The following is a 19,442-nucleotide window of genomic DNA, read 5'->3' on the forward strand; positions in this document are numbered from 1 at the left end:
TATTATAGCTGATGATTTTAACCCATGAGTAGTAATCTAATAAATAATAATTTGGATTTTGAAATGCAATGAATACTATATTTAAGTAAACAAATGTACTTAAGTGGACAGACAGATCAGTAGACAGATTCATTGACTTTTGTTGTTTTTTATTTGAATATGCTGAAGTAGTTCCCTTCTTAAGTCCAATTTTTAACACTCTAGGCTAGTCATGGTTTGTGTGGCAGCCATCTTGACTGGATATACTTTCTTTTAGATTTGTTTTTAGATTTTCACATTCTTTAAATCAGTATCTGGTGCTCAGTTCTACTACGTGATGTTTAATTGTCCTATTTTACTTTTTTTAATTTTAATTTTCTGGTGTTTTTGTTGCATGTTTTTTTATGGTTTGTAACCTGAGTATAGCAACTTGTGTTACAGCTGACTGCATAAAAATGCCTTTTTATTATATGATTGGTTGATTGATGTTTTGGATAAAGTTGTTTTTCTATTTATAGTTGCTCTTGGTTCTGATCCACTTGAGTACTTTTTAGATTCAGTACACAGGTGGTCGGTTCATCAGGATGGTAAAGTCATCATTCCAATATATAATAGCCATTCTGAATCCTGACTGTATTCACTCATAAATAACCTACACAGACCACAGGTATTGAAAACAGAAGACCTCATCTATCAGGCCTATATGTTCAGCGCTCTCCCAGCATGAAAATAATCAAAAAATGCTAAATGGTCCAACAGTCGCTTGTGCTGTGTGTGAGCCTTTTGATTTCCCCCAACCCAAGTCTCCTGATGGCTTCTCTGCAACATGAAACATGACACATCATCCATTATTCTGTACATGCGCCTTGCTATCTCAGCCCCGCTCCATATGGCCTCTGTTGTCTCCAGACACCCAAATCCCTCTCCTTAGGCCACGGGCTGTTTTTGTGGGAACCGTTACATCGCTCCCTCTTCCTCAGAGGGAATGGGGTGACGATGATGAGCGATCGCAGACAAAGCAGACTTTTAGCCTCAAAGTCTGACAGGATGTTCAACAATTGACCATGTAACTGCTGTGCTGGCCCAATTGCTAATTCAAGCAATTTGACGTTCTGGAGGCAACAATTATGAGTGATAAAAGGATTGAGAAGACAGAGGAAGAGAGGACTAAAGGGGAAGGAGAAAAATATACAGCCACATATGCATATAAAAAATATCCAATATCAAATGCTTCTATCTACAAGCCTTGATAACTTAAACTTAACCTTCGATAAGATCAAACATAAAAAATCCAGCATAAAACATTTCCAAGATAAGGAGTCTCTTAAATAAAATGTAAGTATTTGATGCAAATGCCCAGAATTTTAAGAGAAGGTAGTTCAACATGGCCTGATTTTTGTCTTGGTTTTTTGCACATAACACTCACCCCTATGGTATTATGGGGCTTTAAGCAAGATTTTATTCAAATGGTTTATGTTTTCTTTTTGTTTTGCTTTTTACTTTTATAACACTATGTTCATTTAGGACTCATTTAAAACAAGTGCAACAAGCTTCATTTTAACTTCCTTCTTCTGTGTAATTTAATGTCAGCACAGTGACCAATATCCTCACATCATGCCCAGAGTGACATGTGGTGGTGGCAGTATCATGCTGTGGGGATGCTGCTCATCCGCAGGGTCAGGAAAGCTGCGCAGAGTTGATAGGAAGATTCTAGACAATTCTACAGGAAACCTATTGGAGACTGAAAAACATAAGAGACAGAAGGAAAAGGTTCACCTGTCAGGGGGGCAGCTCACCTTAACACACAGACACAGATGCAATGGAATAGCTTAGTAGCTATATAACCTGTCTGATATGCAATAGCAAAACTTGAAAATTGCTTTTTACTGACACTCTCTGTCCAAACGGAGGTTAAAATGTCAGCCTCTGTTTTTTATTATTGTTAATAAACCTTTATGTAACCAGATTAAAAAAACCATTGAGATCCAGATCTCTTTCCCAGGGGTGACATGGCCAAGAAAGGCAGCAGCATATGTCAAAGCGGACAAGACAAATGGACAACAATAACAAAAACAAACATTAAGAATATATACAATTCAACCAATTTGACAAATAAAACACAGACGTTTTTACACCTTATGTGCAAAGCTGGTAGAAACATAATCTAAAAGACCTGGACTCGCAGCAAAAGGTGCTTCTAGAAAGAACTGATGAGCAGGCCACAGCTTTCATAACAAACCCGAGGTCTTCATAGGACAGCTGTATCCATACTTGTACTTGACACAATTGAACTTTCGTTACTTGGTGATTTCTAAAGGCAAGATTACAGGAAAGACTGCTGAATACAAATGTACCCAACACTTTTTAGAAATGAAAAATGAAATTAAAAGTTTTCAATTATAATGTGACAAAAATGGAAAATGTTCCAGATGTATAAATACTGAAAGGCAATGATTCAGGCTAAGTTATATTATTGATTAATTTGCCACATCAGTGTTCAAGAATACTGACTCACACTGACACAAGCAGAACAAGTTAAAAAAAATTATAAAATGTCAACAATACATTCTAAACTTTAAACAGTAAATTATAGCTATTCATGAATAATGTTGAAATGTTTTTTTTAATCACATATCTATTTTATTTTTATCAAGTTCATTAGTAAATTATTTCACTTTCATTGACCGACAAAGAAAATTTTAAAATTCAGAATCAAGTTTTTGACAAATGTTTTGAAATTTGTATTCTTATTAGTGTTCTTGGATGCCCCCTTCTGGCTGGAGGCTTTATAACAGAAGCTTAGATTTTATTTGGCTATAATTTCTCTCTTGATGCCCCGTTTTCAATTAAAATATAAACCAAGCATCACATTTAATATTTAATTTGCCAAATAATTTGTCTAAATAAAGGGTTAGGGTTAAGATTTTGCAGTAAAAATAATAATGATAAAATTGCACTCAGTCCCTGGAAAATTAATATTCAGATCAAAATTGTGGCAGGAATATTGCATTCTCTGGAGATTGTATACTACAGTGAAAAATTAAAAAAATAAAATAAAATAAAAAAAATAAAAAGAGCAAACAAAACTATTCTTCCCTATTTTGGTCTTCAAATGAAGACAATCACAATACTTATAGTGCTCCTGTTTTTGCTATTCATAACCCTTAAAAGCAAATATAAAAGTAGGCCTGTGCTTCACAAACATTGCAGATTTTTTATGAAAAGTATTGTTTGAGACGTAGGGTGATCCTGGGTGCCCCCTACTGGTCTGGATGCCTGTAGCAGCAGCTTCATTTGTTTATGCCTTGGGCTTTTTCTGCCTGCACAAACAACCAGATTGAAAACAAAGTTTTTACTCAAGCATGTGAAACTGATTTCTTTAATCTATATTTTAAATCTGCATCAAAAACTTGATAAAAGTCTGCTTCCTGCAGAATGATTTAGCAGCAAAACAAAGCATAAGGGAAGAAAAGGATCCGCGATGTCTAAAAATGATTGAAGTCAGACCAAGATTCTGGGAGAAACGTTACCTCTCCTCAAGCTTCTCGTGTTACAGAAAAAGATCCAGAACAGGAAGTAAGCAGAGGATGGAAAACAAAGTGTTCCTTATTTTGGCCTATTAACGAAGCTTTACATGAAAACCGTCACACTCTTTTGACGTGGGGATCGGGTGTAACAGGACGGATGTCATAAGCTGTTGTCGACTCGCGTCCTCAAGAACGCCTTTGCTCTAGGTCTGCCACAGTGTGAGGGAACATGAGGGTGATGCTAAGTGAAATGCTCATTTTGCGTTTGTGATTACCGAGGCCCATGGGCGATATGCACTAATGTGAGCTAATGCAATAGATTACACAGTGCAGGCCCAGGGGAACAGACAGCAAACAGATGTGGTCTCCTCAAAAAGGGAGGAGGGGGTTGATGAGGGGGAGAGAGGGAGAATCAAAGTTTAAAATGTTCAGTGCGCTGAAGATTGTCTCTTGCAGTTTGTTGTTTACAGAATTCACAGCAGGGATAAGTTTTGACAGTCGTCTCCTTTTATAGAGAAAAGTCAACAATGGAGTACTGATCTCTCCATTGATGAAGAGGCTTTTTCCAAACTTATCACATATTATTTTTCTTCCTTTTTCTTTTACAAGTAGCAATTCAATAAATAAATACAATATTCTCCTGCTGTGCTGGGTAACACATATGAAACATCAGCACTTTGGGCGTAGGCGCTACCACAATCTGTTACGTTTTTTCTTTTTCTTGCAATAAGTTTTACTTTTCAGCATGAAGGCAGACGTATGTAAAAATATATTCAGTATGATTCACTTTGCCCCATTGCTCTGTAATTCTGGTGTAATTGGTCACTCTGTAGGATTTTACAGCATAAACTGCACTGCAACTCTGCTCAAGAAACATATCACCCAAGGCAACAATCCAGACTGAATAAATACTGCCCTCTGGTGGTTAAAGCAAGAAAGTAAAGATTAAAGTGAATTGGAGACAAAAAAAAAACTAAATCATGAACAACTTGAATGCAACAAGTTGAACCAACTCTCCAACAGTTAAGGAATGAAGTCAGAACTTTTCTTTAGGCTCTCTTTGGTTCAAGTTAAAGACCAAAACAATAGAGTCGATTCTTATTTCACAGTAAATATTTAAATCAAACAGGATTACATGGATTACTTTACATCTAAGATGCAAATGTTCACTTTGTTCCTTTTTGTAAATTAACAAACATTTTTACAAAAATCAAGATTGCACGTTGCTTGCAGTAAGAAGGCTTTGTGTTCGAATCAGGAAGTCTGTGCTTGTACGAGTTCTCTCTGGGTACTCCAGTTTCCACTTGACTGTTATTTGGTCTGTATATTGTCCTTAGATGTGAGCATGTGTGTGCATGGTTGTTTGTCCTTGTGATGGACTGATGACCTGTCCAAGATGTTCCCTGCCTCTTGCCCAATGACCACTGGAGATAGACATGAGCCCCCCCCCCTCCCCTCGACCCTGCAAGAACCTTTCATCAAATTATTTTCAACTTTGGAAGGCAGGTTCTGTAAAGAAACCAAGCCATCTACGTGCCAGCTCCTTTCAGTGGAGTCAGAGAAATATCCAGAACAAAAATAACAAACTCATTATGCAGAGTAGTATATTTCAAGTGTCAGTTTCTACATTGTTAAAAAAAGAAAAAAGAACGCATAATTGTGGGCCTATGAAAAGCAAGTTAAGGTACTGGACAGTAAATATTTTGCATGAGTTACAGTTAAAGTGATCACACAGCAACTTTGCTGAGATGTTAAGGAAGGCCAGGTTGCTTTAAAACTGACGTTCACTTTGTTGGCTCTGGTTTCTCATCGTCTTCTTAATACTACTCCATAGATTTTCTGTTAGTACAGGCGAATTGGCTGGCCAACAAACAGAAATGCCGTGGTGGTTAAACCAGATGCTGGTATTTTTGGCAGCGTGAGCAGGAGCCAAATCCAAGTGGAAAATTAAATCAGGATCTCCATAAGACTAATGAGCAGAGGGAAGTATGAAATACTCTGGGTTTGAAAAAAAAATAAACACATGCAGATGACAGGGTTCACTGACTGAAAACCTCACACAGGAGCTCAAGCAACATGGGTTCACATTAACCATTTTTAATAGTTAATGTGAGATTTACTCATCTGGAAATCTTCCTATGGTGGCAAATTACCCTTGTTGCCATTTATGGAACCGCTAGCTTCTTCAGAAATGACATTTTGGACACTTGCATTAAAAGGTAAACCACAACATTTCCTTATTAAACATCCGTTTTATTGGCCTTGTACAATGTCTTAATTATCTGAGGAAGTAAACAGTTTCATAAGCTGGAAGATAAGGCTAAGGGACAAGGGTCATTGTAGATAGAAATAGAAGAGTAAATTTACACTAGAAAACTAAAAACTCTAGAAGAAAAAAATGGAAATGCTCAACTTATTTTACTCAGAACTTTCCAAGTTTTTCTAGCCAATTCGTGAGATTAATCTCAAAATTTCTGATAATTTTCTAGCAAACTTTGGCAGAAATTTACTCCTACAATGGCCTTAACATGCCGTTGTAAGAGCTTCCCTTTGTAAGTGGGATTACTGAAATAAATTAACAGTTTGAATATATTCTAATTTCCTGAGATGCACCAGTTTAGGAGAATGCATAAAACTGGTGACTGAAAAAAAATATAAAAACTTTGATGCAAGTTTATCCTATGAATGAATGTAAAGCTCAAAGACTGCTACTCAAAGTATCTGAAGAGAAAATGAAAGGCCATACAGAGGAGGAAAACCTTGACAAATTCTTTGCCTCTCATTTTTATTACTGAAATGTCATACAAATTTCAAAACAATAGTATCAATTTTACATGAAGTTTACATGCAAGCCAAATACAAAAACCCACATTTATCTCAGGCATTTCAATGCAAAAGAAACAAAATTACGCAAGCGACGCCTGAGCATCGAGTAAAGCAGTTAACCTGAGACTCTTTTCTTCACAGTTCACATTTAATTGAATCATTAATCAAAACAGCTGCTTCTAGGTTGTTGTTTTTCCCAGGCACACACATAAAAGGTCACTGGAAACTACACACTTTCAAGACTGAATGTGCACCAATCAAATGACAAGGTTTGATCATTTTATTACAAACCGAACCACGGTTCGCAGCTGATGGATCCGAGGCACTAGAGGTTAATGATTAAATGTACCATTTTAAAAGAATCTTGTAACTAAAGTATTTTCTGCTTAAAGCATATGAACTTAATCCACACCAAAAATGTAGATGTAGTTGTGTGTCACAGTGTATTACATGTGGTTTTTGACAATTTCTGAAATACTCCATTTATCAAGGTACACAAGCTCAGTTGACATTATAGCAACAACAGCTTTAAAAATAACTAAGTGTACAGAGAGCAGCATGAGGTAGAGCATCCAGAAAAAAACGGTTTCTGTGGCCTACTAGTAATCTAATGGCCCAAGACCATCAAACTTCTCATCGGTGATTTGGAAGAGACAAAAACAAAATTGTTTAACTGCTGCCAGAAGGCGAATGGAGCCGCCATTTTCACACAAACCCTGTCTCACGTAGAGGCGGATTTTATCTAATTTTACACACTGCTTTTGTTGTTACATAACCTGATATTTAAAGATTAGTGTGGGTAGAATATGACTTTAGATAAATGTTTAAATTGATAGCAATATCCCAGTGTACACCAAGTGGAGAAATATCTGTGCACTTATATCTGTGCACGTGGATAAGAAAATAACTGTATAATGAAATTCTCAGCTCCTGAAATATCCATATAACACACATTTTCTTCTATCGAATCTACATTAAATTAAAGGCAACAAAGGCACAGTCTGAGCAGACTCATTTTATAAATGCAGAAATTAAATACTTTTTCCATAAAGTTCTCCGAAATAAGGTAGCAGCTCTGTTTACATATAGAAAAAGGGAAACAAAATTATACCACGGATAACAAGTTTCAATCCAGTGAAGGACAACAACAAAAGCAAGAAAAAAAAAGGTTTGAAGTTCAAAACAAATTTGTTGCACATATTTTCCAGTGGTTTACCTTGGTGCTTTTTATTTTAGGAGTTCTTGTCAGTGGTCCCGTAGCACTGGTGTGGGAAAGAGGTTGAGGGGTCTCTCCTTGGAAGGCTGGGCAGGCTTGGTAAGGGTTGATACAGTAGAGTTCTGGCCCCTGAGCAAGAATAATTAGTATTAGTTCTCCAAAATATGGATTATGCATATATATACACACACAATGAAGTTTAATTTCAGTAAAACTGTACAAAGTTTTCCTCTTAGTGTACAAAACTAATACATACCAACTCTGGGGTTGGCCAGTCCTCCGTGACTGGGGTTTGTTGGTGTGCTGTGGTAGAGGGATGCCAGATCATTTGGTGTGTAGTGCAGAAAGTTCATCATGTTCCACTCCGACTCCAAACTTCCCCCCAGAGGTGTAGACCCGGTTTTTATTGGACACAGGGAAGACGAGGATGGGCCTGGCCCCTGCGATGCATTTCTTCCTGGAAAAAGCAACCTACTGGGTCCGTCTAGTGGTGGTGGTCTAAAAGACGCTTTCTCGCCAGTCTCAGTTGCTCTGTTTGTTGGTACAGAAAGCTTCAATCTCTTGCCAGATGGGTCACCAAAATCCACTTGAGGGAGGCTCCCAAATCTGCTCGACAGACACAGGCGAGCAGTATCCGAGTGCCAAAGGGCGCCGCTTCTTGACGGGTAGCTCCTCTCGCTTACTCCCACTCTGTCCAGAGAAGCTGACCTGTCCACTACATACTTACTGCCTGCGTTGGTTTTCCTCGTAACCTCTGTGTACTTGGAGGATTCCTGGTTGGGGTGGGACTCAACGTTTTGTTGGTAAGGTTGGAACCCCGGCTTGACGTCTCGGCCTGGTGCAGGGACCGGTGAGCACTTTGGGCCGTGAGGCTGGTTTACTGGGAGACCTTCTGGAGGTTTGGAGGGTTGTGGAAGTGGGGATTTGGTCCGGCGAGGATGGCGTCTGTCAGTCATCTGGAGAGGAATAACATCTTTCCCCTCCAGAGCAGGGGGGCAACCTGTATAACGTTTTCGTTTCACACTGTATCCATATTCGTTCTTTTTGATGTTATCTGATTTGTCTTTATGCATCAACCTTTTGTGCATTACAAGAACCTCAGGGTAAAGGGTTTTATATGTGCAAAATGAGCATGAATTTGGCGTCAATGCACATCTGGCTTCGGCAGCTATAGAAACAGTCACTTTCAAGGACAAATTTAATGGACCCTCAGAGTTCTCGTTCCTTTCCTCCTTTTCCTTTTTCAGGTTAACCGCTAGTGGTTGCTCTACTTGTACATCATTGCCTTCTGTGTTTAGTTGCACAATATGCTTATCTGGTTTTATGTCCAAGCTATCAAATCTAACCTTAGGTGTTCCATTTGCTTTTGAATCCCAGAGTTTAGGTCTGCTTGGGGCAGGGCTACCATCAGGAGAAGGTAGTAGAGGTCCAGATCTGCTGGAGCTTTCCATATATGGTTTGTCTTTGTGGCGATGATGATAGTGGTATTTTAGTGAAGTCTTCTGAGCGGCTGCGTAGTTGCAATAAACACATTTATAGGGTTTCTCACCTGGAAAATATGCAAATTAAATCACTTTAGCTTGATTGCAGGAACCTCTGATTAATTGTAAAATTATGCCTTTTTGCATGCAACATAAAGGGATGATTTGATTTGTCACAAATTTAGATACATTTTATTGGGATTTTAGGCAAGAGACCCATACAAGTAGATCATAATTACCAAGCAGTAGAAAAATGTTTAAACTTTGTTTTTTTTTTATAAATAAAATTTTCAAAGGTCAGGCCTACATTTATATTCAGCTCCCTTTAAAGGTAAATGGGCTACATTTGTATAGCACTTTACCAAGTTTTAAGGCTTGATAAAGTCGCTGTTTATTTACTGAAGGCCTCATGCACTTGTTAGAGAAAAAACAACTTTGTGAAAAAACAGACAGTTTGGGATAAACCAGTAGAGAAGTTTAAAGTAGGATTTGGTTACAAACAATATTCCAAACTGTGAATATTTGGTAAAGCTCTTGATAAAAGGTGTTCAATCCAACTACGAAGGAGAAAGTATTGCCAAGCTGCAAATTTATAATGATATGTCCATCCATCTAAACTGACCAACTGGGAAAGGAGAGCATTTATCAGAGAAGAGCTATCAAGATATCCATGACAACTCTGAAGGAGCTTCAGAAACCCTTAGCTCAGGTGACAGAAGTTGGCAGTAGGACAACAATTAGTTATGAAATTTACAAATCTGGCCACTATGAAAAAGCAGCAAGAACAAAATCATTGTTTGCAGGTGTCTACAGGGACTACAGAAGACACAGCAAATGTGAGGATGTGCTCTTGACACGTGAGACCAGTGTAAAAATTCAAAAAGCCATGTCGTGGAGACATTTTTCTTCAGCAAAGACAGAAAAGCTGCTCAAAGGTACAGGTTCAGGCTGCAAAAGACTTTAGACTGGGGCAAAGGTTAACTTTCTAGCAGGATAAAGACCATAAACAAACTGGTGTTCATCACTTCTGACTGAGCTATTGTACAAAGCAGAATGGGCAAAATATTTCTGTTTCAAGATGTGAAAAGCTGATAGAGACATGCACCAGAAACTGCCAGGTATAGCTGCACCAAAAGTATTGCCTCAGGGATGCTAAAAAAATGCATGCCACAGAATCTTCTTTCTAAAAAAAGACAATGTATCATTTTCATCAATGTTTTCTGTTACACTGTCATGCACTCTCATTAAAATCCTTTAATCTTTTAAAAGTTTCTGGTTGTGACATTACAAAATGTGGAAAATTTTAAGATGTATCAATACATCTTAAAATAAGGCTACAAATTAAAGCAAAAGTGATATATAAATACCTGTGTGAGTTCTCATGTGAACTGTGAGGTAATAACTCGATCGGAATGATTTGCCACAGTAGCTGCATTCTTTGGACCTGTATTTTGATCGATCAAGACCATCCTCTCCTGAAAGAAAAAAAACAGTAAAGGAATATGTCAAAAAAAAATTAGGTGTAATTACCCATCTTGTCAGCAGATGGAGCACTTTGTAGCAGCCTAAACAGAGCTCCAGTTTTACCTGAAATGAAGTTTTCCTCCAAAGCCTCCTCGTGCGCCTCCTCTGCCGGGTCCTGTGAGACTGTTCTTGGCGTTTTCATATCAGCAGAAGAAGTTGGACTATCTTCGCCACCTCTCTCACGCTTGTGGACCCTGGAGTGGAGAACCAACTGGTGATAGGTTCTGAATGTTTTGTGACACTCCTCACAAGTGGTTGGCCTCTCTTTGTCCTTATGTTTTTGCATGAGTGACCTCCGCGGTGGGTTGGAGGATTCAGTAGCAGACTGCGGCTGAGACCGGAGTTCTTTCACAGTTTTGTCTCCTTGACCTTCTGACCATATAACACTAGTCTCTTCTTTATCAGAGCCACAGTCTTCGTTGTCTGTGCTGAGTTCCTGACCAATATCTTTAGTATTATTAGGGCCAACTGCTATCTTGCCCTTTGTCGCAAGCTGCCAGGCCTGATATGTAGTAAAGGGATCCAGCTGGGGAATCCACTTAGATGATCTTGCATTGTTTAAACTTTTATTTTCAGAGGCAGGCTGCAGGTTGAGACCATGTAAAAAAGCTTCCTGTTTGTGGGACTCGGTCGCACCATCAATCTTCTCCTTGCCTTCATCTTTACCTAGCTCCGCCTCTCGATTGTGAACCTTACTATGTTCCGCCAAACTGTCATGATCAGGGAAGAAAAACCCACAAATCATGCACATTTTGTAAACAGACAGGACGGGCTCCAAGGACGGCTCCTGGGTGATGCCATTAATGGTGAATGGGGCCTCCTGGTCCAGAACAGCCCTGCTCTTTGGTCCCGGTTTCACATGCATTTTCATGTGATTTTTCAAAAACCATGACTCTCTGAACCGCCGTCCACAAACGTTGCAACAGTACGTAAAGTAGTCCTTGTGCTTCCTCATGTGGGTCTCCAGTTCACTAGCATCGTGCGCCACCTGACCGCAAACGATGCAGCTGGGAGCTGCTACCTCCTCCTGCGTGGGCAAGACGCTGGGTTTGGGCCGGGATCTCTCCCCGGGGACCCTGAACTCAGCATCGACCCGCAGCACCATGGGTTCGTAGAATGTAGTGGGGTGATGTGTGAGCACATGCGGGCCGAGCTCATCCTGATGCGTGAAAACCTGATCGCAAAACATGCAGGATAGCTGCACACTGTCCTCAGACTGTAACACGGCCTTCGCAGTGCAAGCGCTCTGTGGTGTCATGCTGCAACTAGGCCCTGGGATTCCTGCATTGTTACTAATCAGGATATCTTGGAGAAGGCCATCTGGGCTGTCCACAAACGGCAGTAAAGAGTGAGTTGGCATTTTCCTCTGAGGCTCAGCGCACAGTCCAGAGGAGGAACCTAAAAGAAAAAAAAAATGTAAGATTTGGTTAATATCGAAACAAGATTGGCCCATTCATTGCCTTATAATCAACTTTAAATATATAGGAACAACCTTCTAATACTGAAAACAGGAAATTTATCTGTTTTAAGCAATCAACTACACAGACAACTCATTTCCTCTCTGTACAGACCACTGATAAAAACTAAATGTCTCTTTAAGTCACAGTAGACATACCCCTAACCAGAAAGACCAACCTTAGTGTCTGAAAACTACATCAAGCACCACACTAAGCTGAAAGACTCAGTGTTAACATACAATGTAGCCTTAATCTCAGGAATCTGTTTGGTTAACCAATTAGCTTACAGCTGTAAATACTAAAAATATGAATATTTATCACCAGTTTATCCTCTTTTTTAATTATTTTTCATGTTCATGTAATGCATTTCCTGTTTTAATCACCTATTATGTGGATTTCCTTATTTTAAATTCCTAAATGATGAAAACAAGCAACACAAAGAGGCTTTTTCTGACTCATATGGGATGGTCCGCTAATGTATAACATTAAAATCCTGTTTCTTTTACAGCACGCATATGGAGGTCTACTGTATGAAGAGGTTCCTGATATTGCTTTGACTGGTTGATATGTGGCATAAATGGATCAACCATGTAAACCATTTTAAAAAAACAGATATGACCAAATTTCTTATGGGCTTTCCAATAATATGACATCTTTTGAATAACGAGAATATTTCAATACCAATAGGTGCTGGTATTTTCCCCTTTGTCTTGTCAGCTACAGATTCCTCAGATAACAGCAGACAACAGAATGCAGAAAAAGCATGTGAATCTTAAACTATTTCTATGTTTCTTCAAAATGCTGCAGGTTAGCTACAAAGGTTGTTCTGAAGAGCAGCAAACCAAGAAAACCGAAAACTAAATGCAACTACTGCACAGGATAATCTCTCACGGCTTTGTTTTTTTATGCATAGTAGTAAGAAATGAGAGATAGAGAAGAGAGTTAAAAAAGAAAAGTCAACCAAGCAATCATATTGACAAATTATAAATCTGAAATTTAAAGTGAGGATTTCTGCTGAAACTGATCAGTGTGGGGAAAAAGGACCTGATTGTTTCATAATACACGTAACATTTAAAACTAATTTGGCAGAATGTTTCCACTTCCTATTTTTAACAGGTTATGATAAATGCTATTTTAGGAGTTTATTATTTATTTTTTCCACTTATATATATTTTATTCAATATTTTTGAAAAAGTTATTTTAATTAAAAAATGTTTTAAGATTACATTTAGTGGCAGAGCAATCTTAAAGACACTTTAAAATCTAACTTTTACCATAGTAAATGCTTACGTTTAGTGCTAGATAGCTTAGCATTTTCTTAGCCCTAACCCTATCCCAATTAATTTTGTTCAGTTTGTATACAATGCACTGAAAAAAGCAAATCCAATTTTTTTCCCCCCCCAATTAAAACGTGCTTTGTCAGGCAGAACTTAAATTTAAAATTATGACTACAATTTAGTCAATTAAAAAGTTTGTTGTTAAAACATAAAAGTTTAGTGGGCTACAATTTGACTACAAATTATGAAATTAGGACTAAAGCTAAATTACATTTTAATCAAAAGACTGAAACTAAAAGTGTCATCATGGTAAAACAATTTTAATTTAAGTGTTTTATTGTTCCTGCTAGCAAAACCTAATGTAGGAACTTACATAAAAATGAATCATTATTTAAGAGGAAATGGGGTCAACAGGAAAATCCCGACTCTGCTTAAGATCAAATCCAAACTAAATCCAATCTAAACAATATTTAATATTTTTTGACATCAAGTTAAGTTTATAACTTAATGTTATGCCACTTTATCCAGTTGACCTCTGGCTATACCGTCGATAACAAGCAGGACCTTGAGCGTTTTTGTTAGTTTCTTCTGCTTTTTTTAAGTACACGCAAGCTTTGTGTTCCTGTTAGTCACCTTGTTATTCAAGAAAGCACAGATGTGGTCTAAGAGGGACCCTCAACGTTTACCGAGTCGCGAGGGGGGATGCGCAAGTAGCAGTTAACTAAATACAGCTCAAACAAAAATAAAAGTTTTATTTTAATAGTCTGGCTATTACGCTTCTATGTGTGCATTATAAGCCAAACACGAGGAGTTAATTTGGTTTTTAAAAGCCACACAGTTTTGCGTCACAATTTAACTTCAATAAAAAACAACAAAAAAGAATTCAGTTCAAAAAGCGACGACAACGCTTATGTCATGGCAACATTAAACCGTTTGTTCTAAAACTTGAACCACAACAACACGCTAAGGTCACCGACATAATTTATGAACCCGTCGTGTTAAGTAATTTTGAGCATACCAGAAACAGTTAGGAAACATTTTCTCCCCACTTTCTTGTCTGCTGTTCACGACTTGCGAGCAAACTGTAGAAACTCACCAAACAATACCTACCAAGTCCGAATTTCCGGATTAGTATTAACTATAGTGATATACTACGAGCGAAAAGGAAGGAGTGAGCCGCCACGCTGCTTTTTTTGCTGCTGCTGTTTGTGTCGGGTAGCTTCTTCATTTCACGCAGCGCTCTCTCTCTCTCTCTCTCTCTGTATGTGTGAGTGTGCTGGTGGACGGCTCACCTAATCAATTGTTTGAATGTGAATCATATTTGTTCTACTTGGCGAGTCCTCCTCACTGCGTGCAGCTGTTGAGTTCTGAGGCGCGTGCGCTGTGCCACTCTCTGTCTCGAGATGGGGGGCTGGGGGAGATAGAGCGCGTGCACGGCGTCACCCCCCTTCCCCATAAAAGAAGAAAAAAAATCCCACACGACAGTCACGTGGTCATGAATGACAGAAAAATGACACATTGTAAAAAACACACTTAAAAACTTGGGAGTAGTTATCTCTTTGTTTTAATATTAATTCCTATAAAACATTTCTCTAATAATGGCGCAGGTAAGATTTAGTAATTTATTTACACTTATATCAGATTGTTTTCCAAAACTCACTATAACAGTTACACCTCTATACAGTGACGTCCATGAGCTCAGCATTGTTTACTGCTTTGACTTTGTATGCTGCTAAAGCGTCCCGTTTTTAAGAAGAAAAAAGGGGGTAAATTGTCCCAATAAAGTGAATTATTGTGCTGACACAAGGCTACGTGACACTTTGAGGTGTAACTCACCTAAACTGTAGTTCTTTCCTCCATTTTCACGTCATGCATCAGCTACCATGTGGAGGTGGGGGAGGGGTTCCTTAGCCTTTCACTGTTACATGAGGTTTCTTTTTCTTTCTTTCTTTTTTTTATAATGCAGATGCAGAAGCAGGTTGGCTGAGTTGTGGGAAATTTCATGTTCTTCCTATTTCATCAGCCGAACCCACCCAAAGGAGATCAGTTACAAATCCACCTTAATGTGATTCTACACAAAGAAATATACTTCCTTACATGATGGGCATGATAAAGGATCATTTTATTATGAAAAAGCATTGACATATATCAATGTCATACATATTAAAAACACAGAGAAATCACTATTGCAACACAGATGTTTTGAGATAAAGAAAATCACATGCAGCCTAAAACCTGCCCCTCCTCCACCTCTAAAAAAACTTTCCAAAGAAGACATTGATGCTAACTCAACAGCTTTCAGTCAATGGAGATATTCAGCAGACTTTAGTGTAAACTCATTACGGAGACACTCTCTCCCTCCCCCAAAAGGAGAGAAAAAAGAGAAAAACTTTTATCTGTAACCACTCCCCAGAGGAACATGGAACAAAGACTCCATTTGGCAAAACTATCTGAGGATTGTTAGCTCTTAAACTGCCTGCTGTTTTGCCAAGATATATTAAAAGATGTTTGGAGTTTCTTTGCTGCTACCTTATAGGTTGGGACGATGCTGTGTCAACTAGGTAGTGAAAACATGGGTAGGTGTGCAGGTGGGTAAATGGTGTCATCAAAATGTGTAACTGAAAAATATGCTCGTGAAAAGATTAACAAAAAAGAAAATAAATGAATAAAATTAAAAAAAAAAAAAAAACACAAATCACTTATTTACAGATTTCTTGTTTAGGATTGCCAAACAAATCATAATACCAGACAACAATGAGCAAATATAGATGTATATAAAAACTTTTAAAATTATTTTATTCATTAAAAGCGGAAAAAGCTGTTCAATGCAGTAAAAGTACAATTGTGCCTCATTGTTAAATCATTAACTTTGATTAACCACATTTTTTGAAAAGCTGAATTCAATTTCACTTGCCCCGCCCAAGTCTGGTTACTGTCTGGCTTGTAGGACCAAGAAGTCCCTTAATTAAAACCTGTCTGACAACATAAAGTTGACTGAAAGCTCTCAAAAAGCCACTTATTGTGTTCTGATTGGAAGAAATTAAAGAAAAGATGAGAAACAAAGCCACTGACATCTATCAATTTAGAATGGGCAACAAAATCCATCTCTGAACATTTGTGGCTCCAGCAAATTACAGTCAGAATTAATGTAAAGAAATTGACAAAACATTTTTGCTAAACCTTTCTAGGAGTAGGATCCATCCATCCAAAATCACTCCAGAACCACCATAATGGATGATCCAAGAAGTCAAGAACCGGCGCCACCAATCGATTTGCCTCAATTCAAGTCAGGACTTGCATAACTTGAAATATTTGATGAAACATTTTGCTGCAGAATGGAGAATGTCCAGCAAGTTTGTGAATTTAAGCCCCAACACACTAACAATAAATCTGCTCTGAATGGTTAAAATAACACAGAAACATAAACAAGAGGAAGATTTGTAGAGAGTCAAATCTCAAACATAAAGCCAATTGATTCGTCATGCTGTTCATACTGAAAATGATCTAATATGAATGAATTAAAACAATTCTGCAAAGAAGAGTGGGTCAAAATTCTTCCACAGTGATGCAAAAGATCTGTCTTACAAAGGCACAATGACAGTTTCTGCCATACAGAGTGGCAAAATTAGATATTAGATTAGATTAGATTAGATTAGATTAGATTAGATTAGATTGGGGGATTGATTTTCCACCGTACCAGGTTGCTTTTAGATATACACACCTTTATAAGTAAACAAAGTTGCTATATGAAAACTGCTCTTTGACATACTCAGCTCTTCTGTAAAAATCTACATTATTATATTTGTTATATTTTTCACAGTACATTTCAAAGCATCAGTGACTTTTTGGAGGGTTTTTTTTAAGTGTGTTCTCCTCAATCTCAACCATCAAAATCAGTCTAAAGCAGAACCTCTAAAATAATAGTTCAGAAGACTGACTCACTCTCAGTCTCAGTCAAATTAAAATATCTTCCTACCCCCTGCAACGTTGTGATTCAGTTTTTAGTACTTTTTTTTCTACCTCACCCCAAGATCCTGTTACACAAACAAGTCTAGTATGTTAATCAAAGGCACCACATGTGACACGTCAAGGCCTCCCGCTCATTTCCTATTGTTCTGTGACCACAAAGGCTCTGAGAAAAGCTATCAATCTAAGGCAGCAGTGTGATCCCTCAGGACTGCAGAAATGCCAAAAGATTTGCTTTGCAAATCATTTAAAGACACTTTAGTTACAATTGGGTATAGTTTGTTTTTAGCTGTGAAGGAATACGAATTTATTAATTTACTGCAGCTGTTTAGTTAAAATTAATCCCTGTGTGTTGGTAATGACATCATCAAGTGGCAAACAGTGCTTACTTTTAACTGATTGGATTACCTTTGTGTTGGTGTGGGACATTTCACCAAAGCCATGCTGCTCTCCTATGTTTCTTAAAAGTACATGTGTGCACTGAGCATCATGTTGCAGTTAGCAACATTTTAGCTTCAGATAAACGGCCTGCTCAAATGAATGATTATGTATTCAGTGGACACCCACCCTGATTGGGATAGGATCCACGAATGGGGAATGGCTTGTTTTTGTCTTGGCGTGTCAGGAGCAGCTGACTGCATTGTTCTCCTCCAGATTCGCAGCCTGGCTTCTTTCATAATCCTGGTGCCGCTTCTGAAGGACTCTGATAATATGTAATCTCCTTTCTCACCCCTGGCCCAGTGATGTTGATTCAGAGCTTGGAGGTTGTGGAGTTACTAGTCAGAAAAAGAAGAGGAATTTAAGCAGACACAAAAAGCACTGCTTCATTCAGAAGTTCACATTTTCAACATGTCCTCTCTTTCATGTGGTGAAATTGTCTGAAAGAGGTTAGGAAGGAAGGTACCTCTGTTATGCTGCATGAGCCCTGCTGTCTTTTTCTCATTTGGCATTTAGACTTTTTTTTTTTTTACTTTCTCTGTGCCACCGTGACCTCTCAGAAAGTCGATGTGGAAGTTACACAGAAAACAAATGACAGAGAAAGCAAAGAGCAACTTTGATGAAAAGGCTTTAAGTTGCAAACAGTGCTTTATACAAAAGAAAAAATGTTTATTTTAATCAAATAGTTGACTTGTTTTCTTAAAAAAAACACAATTTAAAAGGCAAAGTAAATAAAATACAGTGGTGTTATTTGAATATTTCTTTGAATATGTCAGAGTACAAACACCACACCTGAATTCAGACATGCCAAACAGCCCCAGCTAAACAAGTTAAACCTGTAATCCCCAGGCAGAGTCCTAGAGCTCCATATAATTATATGAACAACAGATCATCTCAGAATGTGAAGTATCAGCAAAGCACCATATAGCATTGGCAGACAGCACTTTGTAAAAGTCCTAATCCAGCCCATAATTATAAAAAAAATGCATGCATCTAAGCACTTGACTTTACTGTGAAGGGATTTTCAGTTATTATTATAATACGGAACATTTGGAAAATATTCACAGTTCTTCATTTTCCTACATTTTTTGTGTGTTACAACCTTATTCCAAATTTTATTAAATTAATCTCAAGGCAAAATTCTGCACACAAATACCCCGTTATGACAATGTGGAAAAAGGGTTTTGAGTGTTTGCTGATTTATTAACACCATGAAATCACTCAAAAAAAAATCCACACTGTCATAATGCAGTATATGTGTGAAGAAATGCGATTAATTTAATACAATTTGCAGTATGGCTGTAACATAACAAAACATAGAAAAGCGTGAATACTTTCCAGAAGCTCTGTTTACTTATGTACCTGTGTGCCTCAAAAACGACAGCATTTCAGAGGTTCAAAATAGCAATCATTCAAAGATTCTAACCACAGACAGTTCCTGTTCCTCCAGCAGCTTGAAGCAACAACTGAAAGATATGATCAGAGTAAAAATACGAGTGAGAATATTAGTATGTCTCCCTAACACACACTGAATGGAGCTGTGACTTCTCTCTCAGTTAGCGGACAGAGGTGTTTGAAAACACTTACAGTACCTTGCAGTAGTGTTCACACTATGAACGTTTTCACATTTTGTCAGTTAAGATGCAAAAATATACAGTTTACAGTATTTTCTTGGGATTTGACGTATTTGGGTAGCAAAGGGAATGCATGATAATGAAGTGGAAATAAAAATCTGGCATATGAGTGCAATT

General features: G+C 38.0%; 1 protein-coding gene across 4 annotated transcripts; it reads right to left on the reverse strand.

The window, feature by feature from the left end:
* Window positions 1-1,530: 1,530 nt before the first annotated feature.
* On the reverse strand, window positions 1,531-14,712 carry znf217 (zinc finger protein 217). Of its 4 annotated transcripts, XM_016681053.1 has the most exons (6): window positions 14,580-14,712; window positions 10,617-11,951; window positions 10,397-10,504; window positions 7,805-9,097; window positions 7,549-7,677; window positions 1,531-1,720 (listed from the first exon to the last, which is right to left on the reverse strand). In XM_016681053.1, the coding sequence occupies exons 2-5, from the start codon at window positions 11,911-11,913 to the stop codon at window positions 7,565-7,567; spliced, it is 2,811 nt and encodes a 936-aa protein (XP_016536539.1). In that variant the 5' UTR covers window positions 11,914-11,951; window positions 14,580-14,712; the 3' UTR covers window positions 1,531-1,720; window positions 7,549-7,564. The 4 variants fall into 4 exon arrangements, with proteins under 4 accessions (XP_016536539.1, XP_007570804.1, XP_007570803.1 ...); XM_007570742.2 differs by lacking the exon at window positions 1,531-1,720 and having other exon boundaries at window positions 6,265-7,677; XM_007570741.2 differs by lacking the exons at window positions 1,531-1,720; window positions 14,580-14,712 and adding an exon at window positions 14,398-14,573 and having other exon boundaries at window positions 6,265-7,677.
* Between the last annotated feature and the right edge of the window lie 4,730 nt (window positions 14,713-19,442).

Source organism: Poecilia formosa, unplaced genomic scaffold (genome assembly GCF_000485575.1).
Source record: "Poecilia formosa unplaced genomic scaffold, Poecilia_formosa-5.1.2 Scaffold268, whole genome shotgun sequence".
NCBI lineage: Eukaryota > Metazoa > Chordata > Actinopteri > Cyprinodontiformes > Poeciliidae > Poecilia > Poecilia formosa.